The 21,796-nt window shown below is 43.1% G+C and overlaps 1 protein-coding gene across 4 annotated transcripts in view; it reads right to left on the bottom strand.

Annotated features, from left to right (window-relative positions):
• Positions 1 to 21,796, bottom strand: part of P2RX2 (purinergic receptor P2X 2) — a 60,495-nt gene that overhangs the window by 18,251 nt on the left and 20,448 nt on the right. For 3 of the 4 annotated variants that reach the window (XM_056528645.1, XM_056528642.1, XM_056528644.1), the window contains 5 exons: positions 7,210 to 7,440; positions 6,924 to 7,074; positions 5,324 to 5,395; positions 3,074 to 3,149; positions 1,733 to 1,829 (listed from right to left, as the gene is read on the bottom strand). In XM_056528645.1, coding sequence (XP_056384620.1) covers positions 1,733 to 1,829; positions 3,074 to 3,149; positions 5,324 to 5,395; positions 6,924 to 7,074; positions 7,210 to 7,352 — 539 coding nt within the window. In that variant the 5' untranslated portion in view covers positions 7,353 to 7,440. Of the gene's footprint in view, positions 1 to 1,732; positions 1,830 to 3,073; positions 3,150 to 5,323; positions 5,396 to 6,923; positions 7,075 to 7,209; positions 7,441 to 12,151; positions 12,498 to 21,796 lie in introns of those variants that run through there. The other variant, XM_056528643.1, reaches the window with a different exon arrangement.

Below are 21,796 nucleotides of genomic sequence, written 5' to 3'. Positions count from 1 at the left end.
ATTTTATTATGGTGGTGGGAAATGGGAAGAAGAGATATATATAGACAGCCAAGAAATGTAAAAACCCTCTGAGGACATTAGCAATGGTTCTGAGCTCTTCTCAAGGGAAATTAAGTATTGTATTTCCTTGCACTGTGCAATTTAAAGAGAACGGTGAAGATTTAGAAGATACAGAACAAACATGCAACAAAAATGGCAGGGCTCTGCACAGGTAAGCAATAAAGTCAGTGAGCTTTTAAAATGTAGGTCAGCATCTTTTATACAAAATCTAAACTCCCATCAATAAACTTAAGTTAAATTAGAATTAAGTCGTGTCAGTGGCAAGGAGGCGTGGCTTAGAGTGTGCAGTGTCCTACGTATGCAACACCTGTGCTTTGTATGCTCGTTATTTTGCAAAATCATGGTAAAACTGTAGTAATGTGAGTATGGTCACATAGCTGTTTGGACTACACAGAGTCCATAAACCAGCACAGATACTCCTCCTGTCCCTAGAAGCACCTCCCTGATGATGTCAACAAAGGTCCTACAGTGTAAAAGGAAGAAGTATTGAGAAAAGCATGGGGGTTAGGGGGAAGATATAGAGACCAGGGATGGGAATTGGTTAGGGTGGCAGTAAGTAGAGGGCCATAGGGAACACTAAATAAGGGAGGTGTGTATAGGGAACAGTGTGGAGCATATGTGGGGCATAAAAGAGGCACTGTTACTGATTTTAGTGCGTGCGAGCACCATTACGGTATGAAGTACAAAAGTTGGCACTATTAGGCTAGAGCTACACGGTGACTGTGAGCGTAACATGGGTTGCATGGCCAAGGATCACCATGTTGGACTCCCTGAATTATGCTGCCTCTCACCTAATGTATGTGAATGGGATCACATTACCACCCGGTAATTATCGCGACCAGAAAGTCATCTGGGATGGATTTATCACATTTGTCAGGTCACGGTCACAGCCATTTGTGGTTTGCAATGCAACCACATCCACTCAGATTAGCTTAGATGCAGCATGATTCAGGAAGTGGGACATGGCAATTTTTAAAGAGTACCTATCACCATCCAAACTTTTCCTAATCCCCCTCCCCATATGTCCCTGACTGTGACAAAGTCTATCCCTGCATTTATTTTGCTTTAAAAAAACCTAAAATACCTTTTTTCTATGCTCTTCGGGTAGTGCAGTTGTAAGCAGAGCAGGGGAGGTTGTCATAGCAAGGAGAGCATAATTAGCCATGTGGAAAGTGGATAGAGGGGAGAGGAACATGAAAAAGAGAAGAGGGAATGTATCCTCTCTGTTTGCTCCCTGCTTGTGTACAGCTCAGTGCTCTCTCCCTTCCTCCCTCCTGCCTGTCTGACAGGCTGGGAGCTGCACTGAGCTGATTTCAGACACACTCACTGAGTCCGAAATGCTTCCTGACAGGATTGCTAGGGAGACCCCTTATGGAGAAGTTTTTAAAGTAAAAAAACAACATGAAAGGAGGGGAAAAAATCAATAAAAACAATTAAAAAGTTGTTCAGTAGGGCTTTATCTTTAATATATAAAAAGTTTGTTTCATGAGAGGTACACTTTAACTGCGGAACTGATAGACCCCACTTTTAATTTTGCCTAAGGCAAGGCCAATTTTGCACAAGTCAGATCACATTTTGTCTTGTCTGCAAACATGTACAATAAAAAATTAAGTACAATTCCCTCTATAAACTTCCTAGAAATGGAAGTATATTTTTAAAATACATTACCAACCTAGTCACAGTTTCATCTTCCAGCGGACACCATGCAAGAATCTCACAAGTTTTAAGTGATCCACGAGGTGAACTGACACAGCGCCCGGTCTGCACTCCTACAGGAGAAGATACAGTAAGCTCACCTTGTATATCCACATGATATAAACACAGTGATTCTACATCGGCTACAAACGTCAATGATGACATCTGCTGTGTGTAAATAGCAAGGCCTTCAGATGCAACATTCTAAGGGTAACATTTTTTGAAATTGTGTAAATTATTTAGTTTAAACACATATATTTATTTTTCTATATTTCCTTTTATATTTTTAAATCACTTCGCAACTTTGCAATTTGTAAATTTTTCTTAAGGGTGATCGCCAAGCAGGATAAATGACGTTACATATAATCTGCAATACAAATTTGATTTATTTACTTTATTTATTTATATATTTATTTGTTTAATTGTTTACTATTTTAACACAATAAAAAAAAGTAGCTTGGAAAAAAGTTTTCAGTTGTTTTTGTGCTGCTGTGATCAGTGCATAGAGATAACAGGAAGTTACAACCAGGGCCAAACATGGGGCTGAAGGGGGAATAACCTCTGGGCCCAAGATATACAGCACTAACCCTTCCAATCCCTTCCATCAGGGATTCTTACATTAATTTTCGCTGCCACATACAGTTAACTCCTTTACTGCCCTAGACCACTAGGGATTACGATAATAACCCCCTCACTGGTGTACACTACCAGGGACTACCAACAACCCATTTACTGCTATATACAAACAGGAATCATCACATTCATACCCCTACTGTTCTAGATTACCAGGTACCACATTCATTCCTTCACTTCCCTCAACCACAATGGATCCATACATTAACTCATTCACTGACCAAGAGTACCATTAACCAGGCCACCAGGGATTCTTAAATCAATCCCTTCATTGTCCTCTATGACCAAGTAGTATGAAATGAATCCACTTACTGCTCTAGATTACCAGGGATTCTGAAATTAACCCCATTACTGCCCTAAACTACCAGGGATGTAGACAATAAGGTATGTATCTGACAATTATAGATAATTACTAGGATTTTGTACATTTATATTTATGTGATCGAGAAAGAGGGAACTGAGGGCAAGTCTCTAACTGGTGCCCTTAAGGCTTAGGGAGAAAATTAGCGGTGATGCCTCTGAAAGTTGTGGGCCACAACCATAAAGAAAGGTTGCCTGGGGTAGGCAGGGGCCAAGATGAACTTTTGCATTAGGGCCCATGAACTCTTAGCTATGCCCCTTGCTCTAAGCAGCATAATCTGCCACTAAAGTAAACCATGACTGTAGTAAACATTAAGAGACTTACCATGACCAAGCACATGCATCTCTCCATTTTTACAGTCTTCGGCTGAGACACAGCGAGCATCAATAACACTCTTACTCTGAAAAGAAATGGTAATAACATAGCAAATAATCAGAAATGTTTGTTTTGCCAATGTATGAATCGCTTTGGTATTAACCAACATTAGTCAGTATCAATCCACAATGCTGACTTTAAAGGCAAAATAGGCAAATGGGCCCTGTGTATACTATGGACTGATGAATCTCTGCATTGGAAAATTAGATAAAATGATCCTCCCAGTCAAAATAGGCCAAAAAAAAAATATTGTCCTTCAGTAGGATAGTATAGATGTGACATTTTGTCATAGTTTCATAGCTGACATTTACAAGTCCTCTTGTGCTATGCTGGAATAGTATAACAAATCCATTTGCAACAAATACCGTACACACATATTACTCTAGGAATGCAATGTAAAGATTACAAGAGCTGCTTCTTTTTCTTTATTCAAAAAAATAACCCTACAAGCTATTGAACATTATGATCTATGGCTGACGGAATGCAAAGCCAATACATAAACTGTAATGTGGTGAAACAGCGTGTACTATTTTAATGCTGAAAAGGCCAATGTCCTTAGAACATATTTACAGGGACAGTTACTTAAATGATTCAATATACTCAGGAAAATGACATTTCTGAACTCTTAGAGTTATCTTATCTTAGTTATTTGTGCAGGGTTTTTTTTGTTTGTTTTTTTTCAGATGACCATCATATTTTATAGCCTAATATAAATGCAAATGGTCAGATATTTGGTTTAAATACTGTCTATTGGCAAAATAAAGAGGGCAATGCCATAAAAGGCACCAGTTATATGTAAAGCAGGGTGAAGGCTGGCATTCATTTAAGTTTCCTTGCTTATTTCTTAGGTTTTCTAATGTTTAATAATGTAATGGAATGTTTGTCTTAATCCGCCATTAAAAAGAATGTAGCTTTTTTTTTCCTTTTTTTGCAAAAGTACCAAAATGTGTTTAATGCTACATCACCAAAATAGAATGGTGTCCAAGTAAACAACATGCAAAAATGATGGCTTCCTTTACAGAATACATTCCCATGCTCTTTTAAACCACCCTTATAGCTACTTTAGACTCTCTTTTTGCAGGGGTTGTTACATTCATCTCCTGGCTACACAGGTACATTTGGTAGCTTCCCTAGACACGTACTGCATGATCCCAAGATCAAACACTGGCATCTTCCATGGACAATGTGAGTACCGTATTTTTCGCCATATAAGACGCTCTGGCATATAAGACGCACCCAATTTTAAAAGAGGAAAATCTAGAAAAAAAAGATTCTGAACCAAATACAATGTGAAGAATAGAACAGTGATCTTCAACCTGCGGACCTCCAGATGTTGCAAAACTACAACTCCCAGCATGCCAGGAGTTGTAGTTTTGCAACATCTGGAGGTCCGCAGGTTGAAGACCACTGGTATAGGAGGTATTACTCACATGTCCCCGCCGCTCTGGACCCGTCACCGCTGCCCTGGGTGTCACCCTCCATCGCTGTTGCCGCGGGTGTCGCCCTCCATCGCTGTCCCAGGGGTGTCCCCGTCGCTCCAGACCATTTCTGCTGCCCAGTATCCTCGCTCTCCGTCGCCGCCTTCATGTCGCTACACACGCCGCTCCTATTGGATGACGGGACGGCGTGGGCGATGACGTGATGACGACGAAGGAGAGCACCAGCCCGGCACAGAGCAGACACCGAGGAGGCAGGTAAGGTCCCTCCCGGTGTCCTGTAAGCTGTTCGGGATGCCGCGTTTCACCGCAGCAATCCCGAACAGTCCCACTGAGCAGCCGGGTTAGTGTCACTTTCACTTCAGACGCGGCGGTCAGCTTTGATCGCCACGTCTGAAGGGTTAATAAAGGGCATCACCACGATCAGTGATGTCCTGTATTAGCCGCGGGTCCCGGCCGTTGATGGCCGCAGGGACCGCCGCGATAGGACAGGGTTTTAATGTGTATTTGCCATATAAGACGCACCAACTTCCCCCACCCCCCCCAGTTTTGGGGAACAAAAAGTGCGTCTTATACGGCGAAAAATACGGTACTTACTACGGTACTTTGCCGCCCCACCTGTAGGATTTTTTTTTTTTTGCACTCTTTAACCCTTACGTTTTTTGAACCCTACTGCAGCAGCATTGAATGTCTTTATGGTAGGAAATTAGGGAGCTACAAATAATCTACATATACTTAAAAAATAAAATGAACTGGTTCTCACCTCAGGGCAGGTTCCCAAGGTCTGGAGTTTGGTGCTTTCTGTCCTGGTTATGATGGTGAAAATGCTGCCGCCCTGATACAGAAGGAAGTGATTGATAAGGCTTTATCACAGGAAGCTTGTGATTTTACAAAAACCGTGACTGATGGGTCTTACAACTGCCTTTCCTGGTCATTATTTTCCCAACGCTCCTCACTTAATGGTTTTTACATTCTCGTCTTCCATTCACATTTACATATTTCTCTCTAATTCATTTCTCAGCACAACTGACAACATCCTGCACTGAGTTCTCCAGAATGTAATATTGTGTCTTACTCCTCGCTTCTTTCTTATTCACTCAAACATGTTCACCATTTCTCACAGTCACTTCTTCACTTTCATTAATTTGAGTACACAGCTTCTGATCCTGATATTATTATTATTATTTTTATTATTATTACTATTATTATTCTGTAGATAAAACTTTGCACACCACTGTTGAATTGAATCAAGGTAGCTTTATTTGCAATCCCAAAACAAGATTTTAATGACGTCATTAAAATCTTGTTTTGGGATTGCAAATAAAGCTACCTTCAGGTCCAGTGTGGACCGAAACGTCATTAAAATCTAGTTTTGGGATTGCAAATAAAGCTACCTTGATTCAATTCAACAGTGGTGTGCGAAGTTTTATCTACAGAATAGTGTAAGGATTGGCGTGACCAAGCGGTTTTTGCCGCGAAACGTTGCCGCAAGGGCTCCTCGGAGCTCTCTTTCCTGTCCTCCCCATGAACCCCATTGTACCTGGATCACTATATGGATTGTCTATGGATCTGAAATAAACCAGTGCTGCGCTGTGATTCTTTCTTCTTACATTGTCGCATCTCTGTCTAAGTGCTACTGCACCGCCCAAGTGTAAGGTACAGTTAACCCCCGACAACACCAATTCCCTATAAGACCCGGTGCCGAGCGCTCTTTTCTTTGCATCATAATAAAATACTGTAAGGATTGGGATTCCCACTCCTGCACCCACGACCAATTTGAGCGTGACGTATTTCTACATAAATTATTATTATTCATCACATTATTGAGACATTTCCTTCATCTAGCTACCTGTCATTTTCCACCAAGTTATTCTGTAGCCACAACTGCCATGGCCATTTTATCTTCCTTCACCACAACAAGAACACAATAATTCATTCAATGTAACATTTTAACTAACTTTATCTCTTCTGAACAGTTGCATTTCCATTATTCATTCCTTTGTCTTCAGCACCTCTCTGTTCATCATGTAAGTTAGCTATCCATGGTATCATTCATCTGTTCCTAGAACAATCATTACTCACTTGTATCTGCTAAATGTATAATGTCCGGATACATATTTCTGGATTCTTTTTTGTTACTTTTGTGTATATTTCATGTATTAATCAACTTTTCAATGTTTATAGAATCATTCCTGTCTGATCATTCACACTGTAACAAACATTTTTCTTTCCTTTTGTCCACAAAATATAAATATAGAATTACTATAGAGGGCACTTACATAATGAAAATACCTTAGCTTCATTTGAATCTATGTAACTTCTTAATCTCTACCATTTCTCATTACTTTACTATGACATCTTACCTCTGGAGGCTTCACATACTCAGCAACATCCCAGATCTTCTTAGTTCCTCTTTGGACTTTGGACATAGAGACCCCTTTGACTTTAGTGATAACAGCGCTCTCTGGACCTGTCTCCCGAGCCTGATATCCTTTCTGGACCACAAACACATACCTGTCAATTAAGTAGAAATGATCAGTAGAGATCTGGACGAGAAGATTCTGATGTTATAGAATTATTGTCATGTATATAGACACTAGATATCTGATGTGTGTCTATTGTCATAGCCACTACTGGATGTGCACTCACCAAGCAAAGTACACTATTATCAAAAGCTGCAATAGTCTGTATATGGTTCCAAGATGACGATTCTTGACCACAATTACTTTGGGGGTCTCGTACTCCCATAATTGCCCAAACCATGTCAGGGAGCGGGTTCGGCAGCCTGTCATCGGCCAACGTCCTGTCCACAATCACAAATTGGCAAGTGATCTCAAAATTCCTGCTTTGTAGCTTTAGTGCCAGAATTTTCATAGAATGCTGGGAAAAAAGAAAATACAACATCCAGATCTGCAGCACTGGGGTTTGTGCATTGTCCTCTCACTTCTCCTTAGAACGTACATAAAGTACTCAGTGCTAATCTAGTGTATGGAGGGGAGGGTAAACCCACAGAGCAGAGAGGGCGCAAGAATCAATCGGATCAGTACAGTTTATACATTGGTTCCCTCTAGTGGTACATTTAGAGAATGCATTCTGTCACTAGACATATTTTCTTTTCTTTTTTCTTTCTTTTCAGAACTAGTCATTGTTTTCCCTTTTAAAATGATCTATAAACCACCTACATCTCACTTGTGGCACTACAATCACAGACTCATTGTTACCTTTATGAGAATAGCAACATCATTTCAGCACTATTCATAATACACTTCTTGCCATGCACTATGGGAGCTCAGTGGTTAGCACTGTTGCCTTATTGCATTGGCTCCCTAGGTCTAAGTCTAGATGAGCAATCCATATGGATGGAGTTTGTTTGTTCTTCCCTTGGGTACATAGGTTTCCTTTGCGCTCATTTAACTTTAAAGGGGTTATTCAGGAATAGAAAACTACAACAAATGTCTTTCCAAAACACGTCTGTCCCCAGGCTGGGTGTGGTTTTACAACTTTGCTCCATTCACTTCAATGAAACGGACCTGCAGAACCACACCCAACCTGGAGACAGATGGGGAACGTTTTTTGAAAGAAAGCAGCTCTGTTTTTCTATTTCTGGATAACCCCTTTAAAGGGGTTATCCAGGAAAAACTTTTTTTTATATATCAACTGGCTCCAGAAAGGTAAACAGATGATTTGTAAATTACTTCTATTAACCCCTTAAGGACCAAGCCCATTTTAACCTTAAGGACCAGGCCAATTAAATTTTAGCGTTTTTGTTTTTTCCTCCTCGCCTTCAAAAATCCATTACTCCTTTATATTTCAATCTACAGACCCATGTAAGGGCTTGTTTTTTTGCGTGACCAATTGTACTTTGTAGTGTAACTTCTCATTTTACCGTAAAATGTACGGCAACCCCACCCAAAAAATTTTTAGGGAGGAAATTTTTATGAAAATCACAATTTTGCACATTTTGGAGGATTTTGTTTTCACACTGTACACTTTACGGTAAAAATGACATGTGTTCTTTATTCTGTGGGTCAATACAATTAAAATGATATCCATGGATAGATACTTTTATATTTTTGTACCGCTTAAAAAAAAATCTAAAACTTTTTGTACAAAATCAGTAATCTAAAATCGCCCTATTTTGACCACCTATAACTTTTTCATTTTTCCATATATAGGGCAGTATGAGGGCTCATTTTTTGCGCAATCATCTGTACTTTTTATCGATACCACATTTGCATAGATAAAACTTTTAGATAATTTTTTATTTTTTTTAATAAAATGTGACAAAAAATCAGCATTTTTGGACATTTTTAATTTTTTTACATTTACGCCATTCACCATACAGGATGATTAACATTATATTTTGATAGTATGGACATTTACACACGTGGCCATACCAAATATGTTTATAAAAAAGTTACACTTTTTGGGGGTAAAATGGGGAAAAACAGACTATTTTCATTTTTATTGGGGGAGGGGATTTTTCTGTATCATCAGTGATCTTCTGCTCTGGTCTGCTCGATCTCAGACCAGAGCAGAAGACCCCGGGAGACGGCCGGAGCCATGTGAGGGGACCTCCGGCCGCCATGCTGGATGATCGGATCCCCACGGCAGCGCTGCGGGCGATCCGATCATCCATTCAAAGTACCGCACTGCCGCAGATGCTGTGATCTGTATTGATCACAGCATCTGAGAGGTTAATGACGGACATCCGCACGATCACGGATGCCGGCCATTATCGGCGGGTCCCCGGCTGCTACTAGCAGCCGGAACCTGCCGTGTATGACGCGAGCACCGTTCCGATGCTCGCAGTCATACACCGGACGTAAATGTACGTCCTGGTGCGGGAAGTCCCGCCAAACCAGGACGTACATTTACGCCCGTGGTCATTAAGGGGTTAAAAAATCTTAATCCTTTTAGTACTTATGAGCTGATGAAGTTGATTAGTTATTTTCTGTCTAAGCGCTCTCTGATGACACGTGTCTCGGAAACTGCCCAGTTTAGAAGTAAATCCCCATAGCAAACATCTTCTACTCTGATCAGTTCCCTAGACAAGCAGAGATGTCAGCACTGTTGCCAGACAGAAAACAACAACTCAACTTCAGCAGCTGATAATTATTTAAAGGATTAAGATTTTTTTTAATAGAAGTAATTTACAAATCTTAAACAGTAACGAACCCCTCAAGGCTAGCATCAGTTGCCTGATACATAGATGAAAAATATTGATAATAATGACTGGATCGTGCTCCAATTATAACATGAAAATATAAAATATAATTCAAATATAAAACATTTTACAGTTAGTCCTCGAAGCACAGGGCCCTTGTCCCGAGGAAATTAATATATAAAATAGATTATATGACATAAAATATCAATATAAACAAACACCGATAGCTAACATTGGAAAATTTCAACAATATGATATCACTTTTGATAATCCGGCCTCCGGTAATCCGGAAATGAGCTCAAGTCCCATAAGTGGTAAAGATTCCAAAATGATGGAAATAGAAGGATATATTATAGTTACCAGCCTGCAATAAGTCCCGACAGCATGTCACCTTGAGTTAAAGCGTGAAGTCTGCACATTTGAGATGGTAACAGACGCTGGCATGCGTCTTCGTGGCGGTCTGCCTGCCACAGACCAGCTGAAATGGTAGCCGCTTTCGGAATTATTCGCTGTAGATGGACTAACTATTCGCTGTAGAGGACTAACTGTTACATTTTTTATATTTTAAATATATTTTATATTTTCATGTTATAATTGGAGCACGATCCAGTCATTATTATCAATATTTTTCATCTATGTATCAGGAAACTGATGCTGGCCTTGAGGGGTTGGTCACTGTTTAAATTTTGCTATTTTAATTCTAACACCAGGTGTAGGTATACAACCTCCTTACCTCGGCTAGTTAATTGTGAGCTGCACATCCCCTGTTTTAATTTACAAATCTGTTTAACTTTCTGGAGTTGATATAAAAAAAAAAAAAATTTCCTGGAATACTCCTTTAAGCTCTGTTTCCTACATACACGTGAACACTCGGCTCAACCAAGCATGCATGTATTCTCTCCTGGAGAACAAAATGATTGGGCAGTTGAAATCCAACATCCCCAATCTTTCTCTTCCTGTGACATCTGCCATTGTGGGAAGAATTGAGAGGCCACTATACACATGAGTTGGTCGATTAATATTGACAAAATTGGTGGGTTTGACCAACATACCTAATATGTATGGGTAGCTTTAGTGTTTGCATCTGAGTTAAGGAATTAACATTAGGAGCACCATTGGTAACAGACACTATTGGGAATGGTGACAATCTCTGTATAGAGCTGCAGAAAATGTGGGCTATGAAATGAAAGACAGATAAATAAATAAAAACTTTATACATATAACATTACAGTTTAGACATCAGATCTTGTAAAGTAGTGATTTGTTCTGCCAATTTCATTTCAGGAGATGCAGTAATGGGTAGCTGCCATCCAACATGAAAAGTTAAAGATGTGTGTTGCAGAATTTCCCTACTTTGTAATTCTGTCATTATGTGGTTCCCATAAGCTTCTTAGTTATAACCTCATAAAATATTAATATCCAAAGGCTACTGGAAGGGGGAATTTGCTAAGATTGGCATTTTACATGCTAGTCCAAGAAAAAAACCTATAGGCTATGTTCACATGGTGGAATTTCTGTGCTTCTTATTAGATTCCTTTCTGCCAAGCTTGCAGAGGATTTTTTTTTTTTTTGCAGTTTTGTATATTCCTTGTGGAATGTGTGTGGAATTTGTGCTGAATTTGTGCTGATTTTCTTGCGCTCAACACACACATTCTGGGCAGAATTTAGAGTCCCCTTGACTTTAATGGACTCTGCAAAAACGTTTGACTATTGGGCATGATGACTACTAGATTATAGCAGCCAAGTACCCGCTGCAGTGATGGATGCCACATTATCACAAAATGCCACAATCTATTGTCAGTATGTACAATGTCATTATATCCAGAAGGTGAAGTAGGCAAAAGTGGGATCAGTGGTTGTAGAATGAAGGATCCATGCGGACATTTATTCTCTAATTTTCCAGCTATCCGTCTTAATTTACATAAACCCAGTAAGAAAAAATGTCATATTTTTTACAATGTATATCAAGAGTTGTGAAATACTGCACTCACCATGGTGTCCGGCAATGGTCTTTTTTTGTGGACTTCAATTTCTAAAGATGTGCTTGGAATAGGTAGTCAGTTGAATCATGGTGTGACTGTAATAAATCCACCAAGCCATTATATGTAATTATATCATTGCCAGGTTAATGCCATTGTAATGTAATCTAACAATAACATGCTATCATCATTCCTAACAATGTATTATTGATCCATTTAAATCTGATTTTATGATACATTTGCCTATTAAGATGACCTCATTCTTCTGCATCAGCTCTAGAATTGTTTATCTGTTCTATCCATGCATAGTTCTGTTACTGTCACGGAATATGTCATTTTATGGTAAATGATTTTCAGCACCATCCAAAGGTTAGTAGTAAAACTTATGTGCAAGTGAATATAGCAATACATATAGTAATACAGAAGAAATTCATGGGGCACTAACCTGGCGTTGTAGAATGGTTCTCTTTATTCAGACAGGTGCAGGACAGAACATACGGCAAGGCAGCAGGGGCGTAACAGGCTACATCCTTTTCGTACCCAGCATGTACTTATTCCGACCTTATCATTACCAGCACCAGCCTCCGCAGCAATCCTAGATATCTGATGAAGATCCTCTTATGGGTCGAAACGTCATGTAAATAATCTGTTGGATTGCTGAATATGCGGAATAAATCTACACATACTTTATTGCATATAAGTGCTGAGTTTATTTCTATTGCAGGGAGCACCATGTCAGACTGGAAAGACTACACAACAAAAGAGTACCTGTCACTAAATAAACTTTTCGAAACTAACACAGGCTATGTTCCCTAACTACTCTTTACACCCCTCCTACCCTTAGCTTTTTAAAGCTCTGACATTTTTTCTGTGTCTAGTACCTTTAAAATCTTCCAGCAAAAGAAAGTAGGTGTTTTCTGAACTGAAGCTGGGGGACCACTTCCGCCCTCTCATGGTTGCAGTGCTGTGATGAATAAAAGACCTAAAGCTCTGTGCAGCAGCTTTCAGTCAGGCTCTTTGTAGCTGTTAATCAAGCTCAGTGCAGAGAAACACTTCCTGAGTCTGGACTCCTGCCATTACAAGCAGGAGACCAAAATCTGAGATTTTGACCAGATAGAAAGTGTTCTGCCCAAGAAGGGAGACCCTTAGTGGCCAGAAGTATTCAAAAACTAATGAAAAACTAACATAAAATGTTTTTTTTTTTTTTTTTTTTTTTTTATGGAAGCCAATTACAAAAGTTTTTTATTTGGCATAAGGAATCTGTGGTGCCTTGGGAGGGGGGGTGTATGGCAGTTGGGGTGTTGCTGTGAGGTATATCACGGTTATAATTAACTCTTGTCAGTCGGGACGCCAGGGTGAGGGTTAAATGCTGTATGGCTTGGCCTATCGCCACCCTTCCCAAAAGCAATAGGGAGATGTAGAATAAAGTATTGTCCACAACCAGAGCTTTGCTGAAAACTTGCGTAAACTTTACTGAAGATTTTCTGTAACGTGCAAATACAGGAACAGTGTTTATAACAGAGTCTATATACAGCTTAGCAGAGATTGACGTATGGTTGGTACTTTTGTAAGTTTTTTTTAGCTTAGTAGGATTTAGTATGCGCAGATCCGCTGGATTTAGGGTTATGTTTAGGTCCAGAGGTCTCGCTAGCATAAGCAGGGAAGTTGTAAGAACTCACTGTTTCGTTTCAGGCCAAGGCCGGCAGGCTGTGGCCTAGTATTTGTCATTGTAAGTTGCGCAGATCTTGACTCTCCAACGATCCGGAACCCAAGAGCAAAGAGATGCTGCTTTCTTTGCAGCGCAGGAACAAGAGAGCGTCTATTGGCTTCAGCTCCCTTATATGGGCAGGGGCTGGCCGTTTTAGGATTGGTCCACACCATCTGTCAATCAGCTTTACAAGGCATTGTGGGTATCACATCACCCAGAATCTCCAAAGGTCCTTTTACCTACCATAGAGACTAAACTACAGTCACATGACCTGCAGGCCCTGCGACGCTATGCAAGGTAAGTATACACTTTCTATACAGTATTTACATTTATTTTAGCAATATAACTATATGAGGGGTGACTAGGGGATGACTAAAGAAGCGGAACCCCACAGTTACTAGGAACTCTGACTTTGGGGACCCATAACCAAGGTACGGTATCGGGACACCACAAATCAAATGTTTAAAATCATGTTTGATGACAGTGCCCATTCAAAGCCAAACTGCAGCTGATAACTACTGGAAGGCCCAATTATTATTATTATTTTTTTTTAAATAGAAATAGGAGTAATTTACTAATCTGTATAACTTTCTGGCACCAGTTGATTTTAAAAACAATTTATTTTTTCTGGAGTACTCCTTCAAAAATACCATTAATTTCAAGTACCGTATTTATCGGCATATAACACGCACTTTTCTGGCTAAAATTTTTTGCCTAAAGTCTACCTGCGTGTTATACGCCGATAAGCCGCTGCAGTTCAATGATTTAAAGCGGGCGTTTTAAATCAATGAACTGCAGCGGCTTTGCAGGTGCAGAGACCTGCCGTCGCTGTCGGCTTCTCTGCCCCTGCCTGTCCTGGAGTCTAGAGCCCTGCTGCCAGCCCTTCTCTCCCCCTGGCTATCGGTGCCGCTGCCCGTTCTCTCCCCCTGGCTATCGGTACCGCTGCCCGTTCTCTCCCCCTGGCTATCGGTGCCGCTGCCCCTTCTCTCCCCCTGGCTATCGGTGCCGCTGCCCCTTCTCTCCCCCTGGCTATCGGTGCCGCTGCCCCATTGCCTCCCCCATCCCCGGTTGTATAATTACCTGTTGCCGGGGTCGGGTCTGCGCTGCTTCAGGCCTCCGGGGTGCGTCCCCTGCGTCGTTGCTATGCGCTGTGAGACGCAATGATGTCACTCGTCATTGCACCGCTCCGTGCAGTGCATAGCAACGACGCATGGGACGCACACCAGAGGCCTGAAGCAGCACAGACCCGACCCCGGCAACAGGTAATTATACAACCGGGGATGGGGGAGGCAACGGGGCAGCAGCATCGGCAATGGGTGCCGCTGCCCCTTCTCTCCCCCTGGCTATCGGCGCCGGCAGATAGCCAGCGGAAGAGAAGCGGCGGCAGCAGGACTCTAGACCCCCAGGAAAGGCAGGGGGAGAGAAGCGGGCAGCCACGGCCTCTCTCCCCCTGCCTTTCCTGGGGCTGTATCGGGGTATACGCATGCACACACACGCACCCTCATTTTACCAAGGATATTTGGGTAAAAAACTTTTTTTACCCAAATATCCTTGGTAAAATGAGGGTGCGTGTTATAGGCCGGTGCGTGGTATACCCCGATAAATACGGTATTTATAATAGCGTATTCTTTAAAGGAATTTTCTGGAGAAAACTTTTTAATGCTATGTTCCCTGGCTGGGTAAATAAAAAAAAAAGTGTATACATACCTCCTTTGCTCCCCGCCAGGCTCTGGTATCAGGTAGTTCCCTCTGTGGCACAGACACTGTGCTTTTCTGAACTGCAGATTGTAGCGTCTGTGGCCGATGTAGCTCACAGTACCACTCCGCCAGTCGCTGACTGAGGCGGGACAGCGCTTGTGCCAATGATTTTGTTATGGAAAAAAAAAAAAAAACTAGAAAAGCATACTAAATTTATAAAGAAAGAAAAAAAAAACAGAACAAAAAGCCATCACTGAGCAGCTGACCAGTGATCATCCAAACAGAACAAACATCATAAAACGAAGAGGGCGTGTGGTCACTTCCCAGTGAGTTTTTGACACCTTTGGAAAGTTTAGGGGGGCTGGTTACATACCTTTTTAACCCCCCCCCCCCCCCCCGATCAGACACTTATCGCTTATCCTGTGGATAGGGGATAAGTTGTCTTTTGCTGCAGATGTCCCTTAAAAGCATATGCACACAGCATTCTACACCCATAATAACCTGATACCAAATATACAAGGCACACTAAAAATCAAGCCCAGTTTGTATACGAATCCATTAACTAAAACCTGATTTGGATTTCTCCCAGCAACATCCACAGACCCCTCAAAAAGCTATGAAACATCAACAAAGAAAGACGAATTGCTTGCAGTGTATTAATATTTCACTATAAACTTTTGTGTACCATCTGACCACAGTGGAACAAAAACAGCCTTTCTTTGAAAAACGTGTGAAACTACCCTACCACTGTATATTCTGATAATTTTCTGTATAAAAGAAGGTGTATTCTAAGTTTTTTGTTGAATCAGAGGTAACAGACTGCCATAACATGTTGGCAAAGTGAAAATGATCACCCGAACCGCGGACCTGGCTGGCCACTAACACTAGCACACAAGGTCCTGACACCTGTCCAGAGGAAAAGTTGCTGAGTTGCCTATAGCAACCAATCAGATTGCTTCTTTCATTTTTCAGAGGCCTTTCCAAGAATGAAAGAAGTCCAATACCTGCAGGGTGGCCGCTCTCTGTCTGTCTGCCTATTTACCTAAACTAAGGGGCTAGGCAGGGAATACACCTATACCTGTGAGTTTGTGTGGAGGGGGCCTGTCTACCTGCCTTTACCTATCTAAACTAAGGGAGTAGGAGATCTACCTAGTCAATTGGAGGGAGGGGGGTACTTGGGTCTGCCTGCCTACCACCAGCCTATTCATCTTCCTAATCTAAGGGAGAGGAGATCTAACTAACCAATGTGAGGTGGGAAGGTGGGTCTGCCTGTCTACCTGCCTATTTACCTACCCAATCTAAGGGGGGGGGGGGGGGTGGGGCGGGGGAATCTACCTGGCTAATTGGGCGCAGGTGCTGCCTGCCTGCCTACCCACCTAATCTTGAGGGGGGGGGATTTATCTAGCTAATGTGTGTAAGGAGGGGGTCTGCCTGCCTACCTACCTAGTCTAAGGGAGGGATATCTACCTAGCGAATGTGGGGGGCTGCCTGCCTACCTAGGGAGCTAATATGGCGCACAAAGGGAGCTTACTACTAAATGGGACACAAAGGGTGTCTGATTGCCATATGGGGGCACAGAGGGGGGCAAACTATTATATGGGAGCACAGAGAGGGCATCACTACTATATAGGAGCATAAAGGGGACCTAATACTATATGGGACACTGAGTGGGCTTATACTAATATGGCCCCCACATAGTAGTAGTGAGGCAATATCATGGGACGTTTGTATAGAGATGAGGATGATGCTGAAGCGAGGAGTCTAAAATGTGTGTCTCGCAGATTCGGCGGCGACAATTCTTCATGATGCCCAGGACAGATGGAGAAGAAAAGTAAAAGTGAACCACTCTGAACAAAGAGGACTGCAGCACCTGTGTAGTGTTGGTGTCTACCTGTATATGCACACTGTATGTGAGAATCTTGATCTTTGCATGGTGGATTTTTTTTTCCAATTAAAGTTTTATTCAGTTTCAAATAAAAACAAATAAAAAAACAAAGTACAATCACCGTACAAGTATACTGGTGCAGAACAAGTCTACGTTTAGGAGTTACATAACACCAAACTTCCGATCAGGGAACAATAAAGCATCTTAGTAAACCTCAAACTGAGAAAGAGAAGTATGCCATACTGGAAAATTCAATTGACATTAACCAAATCGTGTCCAGCCAGACACGAACGCAACATGAGTAAGGAAACTGATATCAAATTCCAGGTAACAAGATATTCACAAGAAGGGCACAAGGGTACAAGCACAAGGGGACAAGACAAGGGAAAGGAGAAAAGAATTAGGAGTCCACAGATGGGAGAGAACAAAAGAGATAAGAAGTTAGGTAGAGATAGAGGGGCCAGGAACAGGAGCCACTGGGTTCTGAGGGGACAGCAAAGTACGATATTCAGGAGTAGACTGGAAAGACAGCCAGTCAAACCAAGTTTTAGTATAGCGATCCTTCTCTGCAGGGGTCAAGGCAATTAGTTCCTCCATATTGCATGGTGGATTTTATTTAGTGAATCAAAAAGAAAAAAAGATTATGATCACCCCTCCATGTTGTAGCTCCAATGTCCAAGATGACCAGGTGTTGCTGCCGTAAGCACGGTGATGAGAATGAAAGGAATCCTTTTTGCAAAAGGAGAAAACCAGCACTGCAGTCCTTCTACCCTGAGTAAAGCTACTGTTATCCATAACTTGGCGTCTGAGTCATTATTGCCCCCCTTGCCTAGCCCCAGGATCTAGCGGTATACCTTCGGGTGGTATCAAGGATAAACCACGCCCTGGAGTCATGAATAGAAGGGGTTAATGCCATCTGCCCCTAGGGTAACAACATCTGCCCTCATCACACCCCGTTACCACAACTTTTGGTGTCCTACGAACAGGATATGGGTGTGCGCCTTATGCCACAAGTCCTCCCCCAGTCTGCACTGTGTCCAGTATTGCAGAGAAAAATGCACGAGTGACAAAAATTGCGCCAGAAAGTGTACGGTACATTATCAGTGGAAAGTGTTATACCCAAGGCACTTGTGAAATAGAGGGGGAGATGAAGAAAAGACTGTTATCTGCTACTGTGAACTGTGTGAACTGTACAGAGTCAGTACCTCAAAGGGTTAACTTGGTCCGGTGTTTCTCGCACGTGCAAGCGGTCGCAGCTCCGCCCCATCAGTCCCCAGCGGTGACGCCTCTTCAGTGCTGCGAGGAGGAACCAAAGAGCCACCCTGTGTTGCACAGGGGAAGATTTTGCAGACCGGACCAAAACCGGAAGTTCCCTGGGCGCAGCCATATTGGAGGCTCTGGCTGCTGCACTCCTCTCTGCTGTCATCTGTCAAGCACCCGCTGCTGCGCAGACTCTGCAAACACCAACGATTTCCAGTATCTAGTCTCCGGTGCCAGTAGCTATCAGTATTAACCCGTAAGTGCCCGCAAGTCTGGTCGCAAGATGGATTACAGCTGCGTGCCTGCAAAATAGAGGGGGAGCATCCATTACAGTACCCCCATCAGTCAAGTCAAAGCCGCTGCTGCACTACAGTAAGCATCTTAAATCAGAATGCACCTTATTTCCCTTAAAGCGACAGCACACTCAAAATTCAACAGGATGTCAGAACCCAACTCTCCAGATCAACCAGGCGACAGCGCCCCTTCATCTCCAGCAGCGAGGTCATCACCTGCGCCAGTAGCCAGTATCTTGCCAGACCTGCCTACAGTCAGCATCAACAGTCCTGGTGTTCCAGCGTCTACACCGGTATTCATGGGGAACCCTGTCCTCCCTACCTACAATGGAGACCCCTTCACCTTGAGGGATTTCAAAGAGAGGATCCAGAGTTTGTTTGTCTTTTACTCTTTCCCTCCTAACCAACAGGTAAAATTGCTCACAGGACAACTCCAGGGACCAGCGTTAGAAGAAGTCCGCACCTGGCCAGCCTCCGAGAATGCGACTTCAGAGCAGATCTTTGAAGGACTGTACCAGGTATTTGAGTCACACTCTCCGTCAGAGATACGTCTCCGGCTGTATGAAAAGCCAGGTGAGACCTTGAGAGCATATGCCGTAGCCCTACAGAATGCCCTAGAGACTGTCCAAAAATTAGATGGTATAACTCCCGAGCAGGGCAACAAGGTGTTAATGGACAGATTTATTATTCATAATAAGTGGGACAAAGCCCAGCTGAGAATGTTAGCGGTCCAAAACCCCAACATGTCATTCCCCACTTTCAAAAGACTGGCTATCCAAGTGATTGAGTCCGGGACTGAGATAGAGGAAGTTTGTACACCCCTTACACCTGTTCCAGAGCCACTAGGGGCAGTAGCCAGACCTATACCAGCACCCTCACCAGCCCCGCCCCAGTGTCATCTACTTTGTCAGTCACCGCAGCCTCAGATTTACAGAGTGTTAGGCAGGACTTTGAACAACTGACTAAGGCTGTGAAGGAGCATGCCACCCGGGCTGCTCCACCTGACCGTGAACCACTCCTGCCTAGGAAACCTGCTCCTACTCCCCACAATCCTTCACCCAATAGACCATCAGGGACTAAAGACCCTTTTGCACTTACTGTAATAAGTCAGGACATTGGAAAATGCAGTGCTGGGAATTAAACGGATTTCCCCTGAGGTCGTGGACCGGCCCTCAGGAAAACAGTCATCAGGTCCAATCCCCGAACGACCTAACTCAGGACTCTCACTTTATGTTGCCTCCTGCCTCTATGTAAAAGTTATTGTAGAAGGTGTACCATTGGAGGCATTGATAGATACAGGGTCACAAGTGTCTACTATACCTAAAAGTGTTTTCTATCAGCATTGGGATGCTAGTTTATTGTGTGAGCCTGATGATGTTAACTTCCTAGTAGTTGCGTGTAATGGGCAACCAGTCCCCAGACATGGGGAGAGCATGTACTTAGCGGACAGGGTGTGATTGTAACTAATGTGACCGATAAGGGGTCTGCTGAGTTTTTATTGGGGATGAACATTATGAAGAATTGTTTCACTGAAGAGTTAGATGCCTTGCATACCTCTCTTTCCCATATGTCCCCTTCAGGCCAGTGGGCTGTGCAGCACCACTTGAAAGTTCTACAGGCGGAGCAGAAGTTTGCCAACAAGCAAAGTGAAATCTGCAGAGTATGAGTCCCTATTCTGGTGTCGTGCACGTCCCGGAGTCAAGAATAGGGACAATCAAGCCCTACTGGAATCTATGCAAATGGAAGATCATCCTCTAGTTCGAGCTGCGAGAAGCCTTGTCACTGTCACCAACGGGAGAGTCCTGGTGCGGTTAGTAAACCTGTCTGATTCTGCTACTGACTTGCCTAAATACACTTATGTAGCCCAGTTGTACCTCCTAGAGTTAAAAGACATTGTGACAGAACGTCTGGTGGCCTGACAGCGTGCAGCTCAAGTGGCCGAAGCATCCAGTGTGAGCCCTCCAGAGCCCCGGTGGGCGTAACTCCAGGTTGGAGACGACACTACCCCAAGGGACCAAGTCAATTGAATTATCAATGTGGCCAAGAGGTACAGTTAGGCTTTCAGCAAGCACCCCACAGACTTCGGGCAGACTTCAATGATCCAGCACCGTATCCTCACAGGTGACTGCCCACCTATCAAGGAAAGACACCATCCGGTGTTGCTCGGCATGTATCAGACTGCCAAAAAGATGCTGGCCGACATGAAAGAGGCAGACGTAATCCAGGAAAGTCAGAGCCCCTGGGCGGCGCAACTTGTCCTAGTCAAAAAAAAGGATGGAGCTTCTGAGTCGAAATTGAACAACGTCAAACACAAAGACGCTTATCCTTTGCCAAGGATCGAGGAGTCACTCACCGCCCTCGGGTCGGCTGCTTACTTCTCCACCCTGGACTTAACCAGTGGATATTGGCAAGTGCCCATGAAGGATCAGGAGAAGACCGCCTTTGTGACAGCCATGGGACTGTTTGAATTTAAAAGTATGCCTTTTGGGCTGTGCAATGCCCCTGCTACCTTCCAGCATCTGATGGAAAGGTGCCTGGGCCATCTGAATTTTCAAAGTGTCCTATTGTACCTGGACAATGTCATTGTGTATTCCAAGTCCTACCAGGAACACCCCAACCACCTTTTGGATGTCCTTCAAGTCCGAATCAAGCGTAGATTGAAGATTAAACCGTCAAAGTGTCATTTGTTCAAACCTCAAGTCCATTACTTGGGTCATGTTGTCAGCGCAGAGGGAGTCCAGCCCAATCCTGAAAAGGTGGAAGTACTGGCCAATCAAGTGCATGGTGAAAGACGTCAGGAGCTTCCTGGGATTTGCCGGCTACTACCGCTGCTTCATCCCACATTTCGCCCAAATTGCAGAACTCCTCACAGCTCTCCTACGGGGTACAGCAAAGGAGAACTACAATGGAAGACTACCTATTGAATGGGCTGAAGAGCAAGAGACAGCATTCCGAGCTCTTAAACATCTGCTGACAGGACCACCCATCTTGGCGTAACCAGACTACAGTCAGCCATTCCGGCTGTATACTAATGCCAGTTTCGAAGGTCTGGGAGCTGTCCTGTCCCAAGTCCAGGAAGGGCAAGAGCGAGTAATTGTCTATGCCAGTCGTGACCTGCGTGGTGCAGAGAAGAACAATGCAAATTACAGCACATTCAAGTTGGAACTTCTTGCCCTGGTGTGGGCCATGACTGAAAAGTTAAAAGACTATTTGGCAGCCACACCATTTACTGTCTGGCCCACCTGA

The sequence above is a fragment of the Hyla sarda genome, chromosome 1 (genome assembly GCF_029499605.1).
Source record: "Hyla sarda isolate aHylSar1 chromosome 1, aHylSar1.hap1, whole genome shotgun sequence".
Classification (NCBI taxonomy): Eukaryota; Metazoa; Chordata; class Amphibia; order Anura; family Hylidae; genus Hyla; species Hyla sarda.
This window is presented reverse-complemented; position numbering and strand designations above follow the sequence as displayed.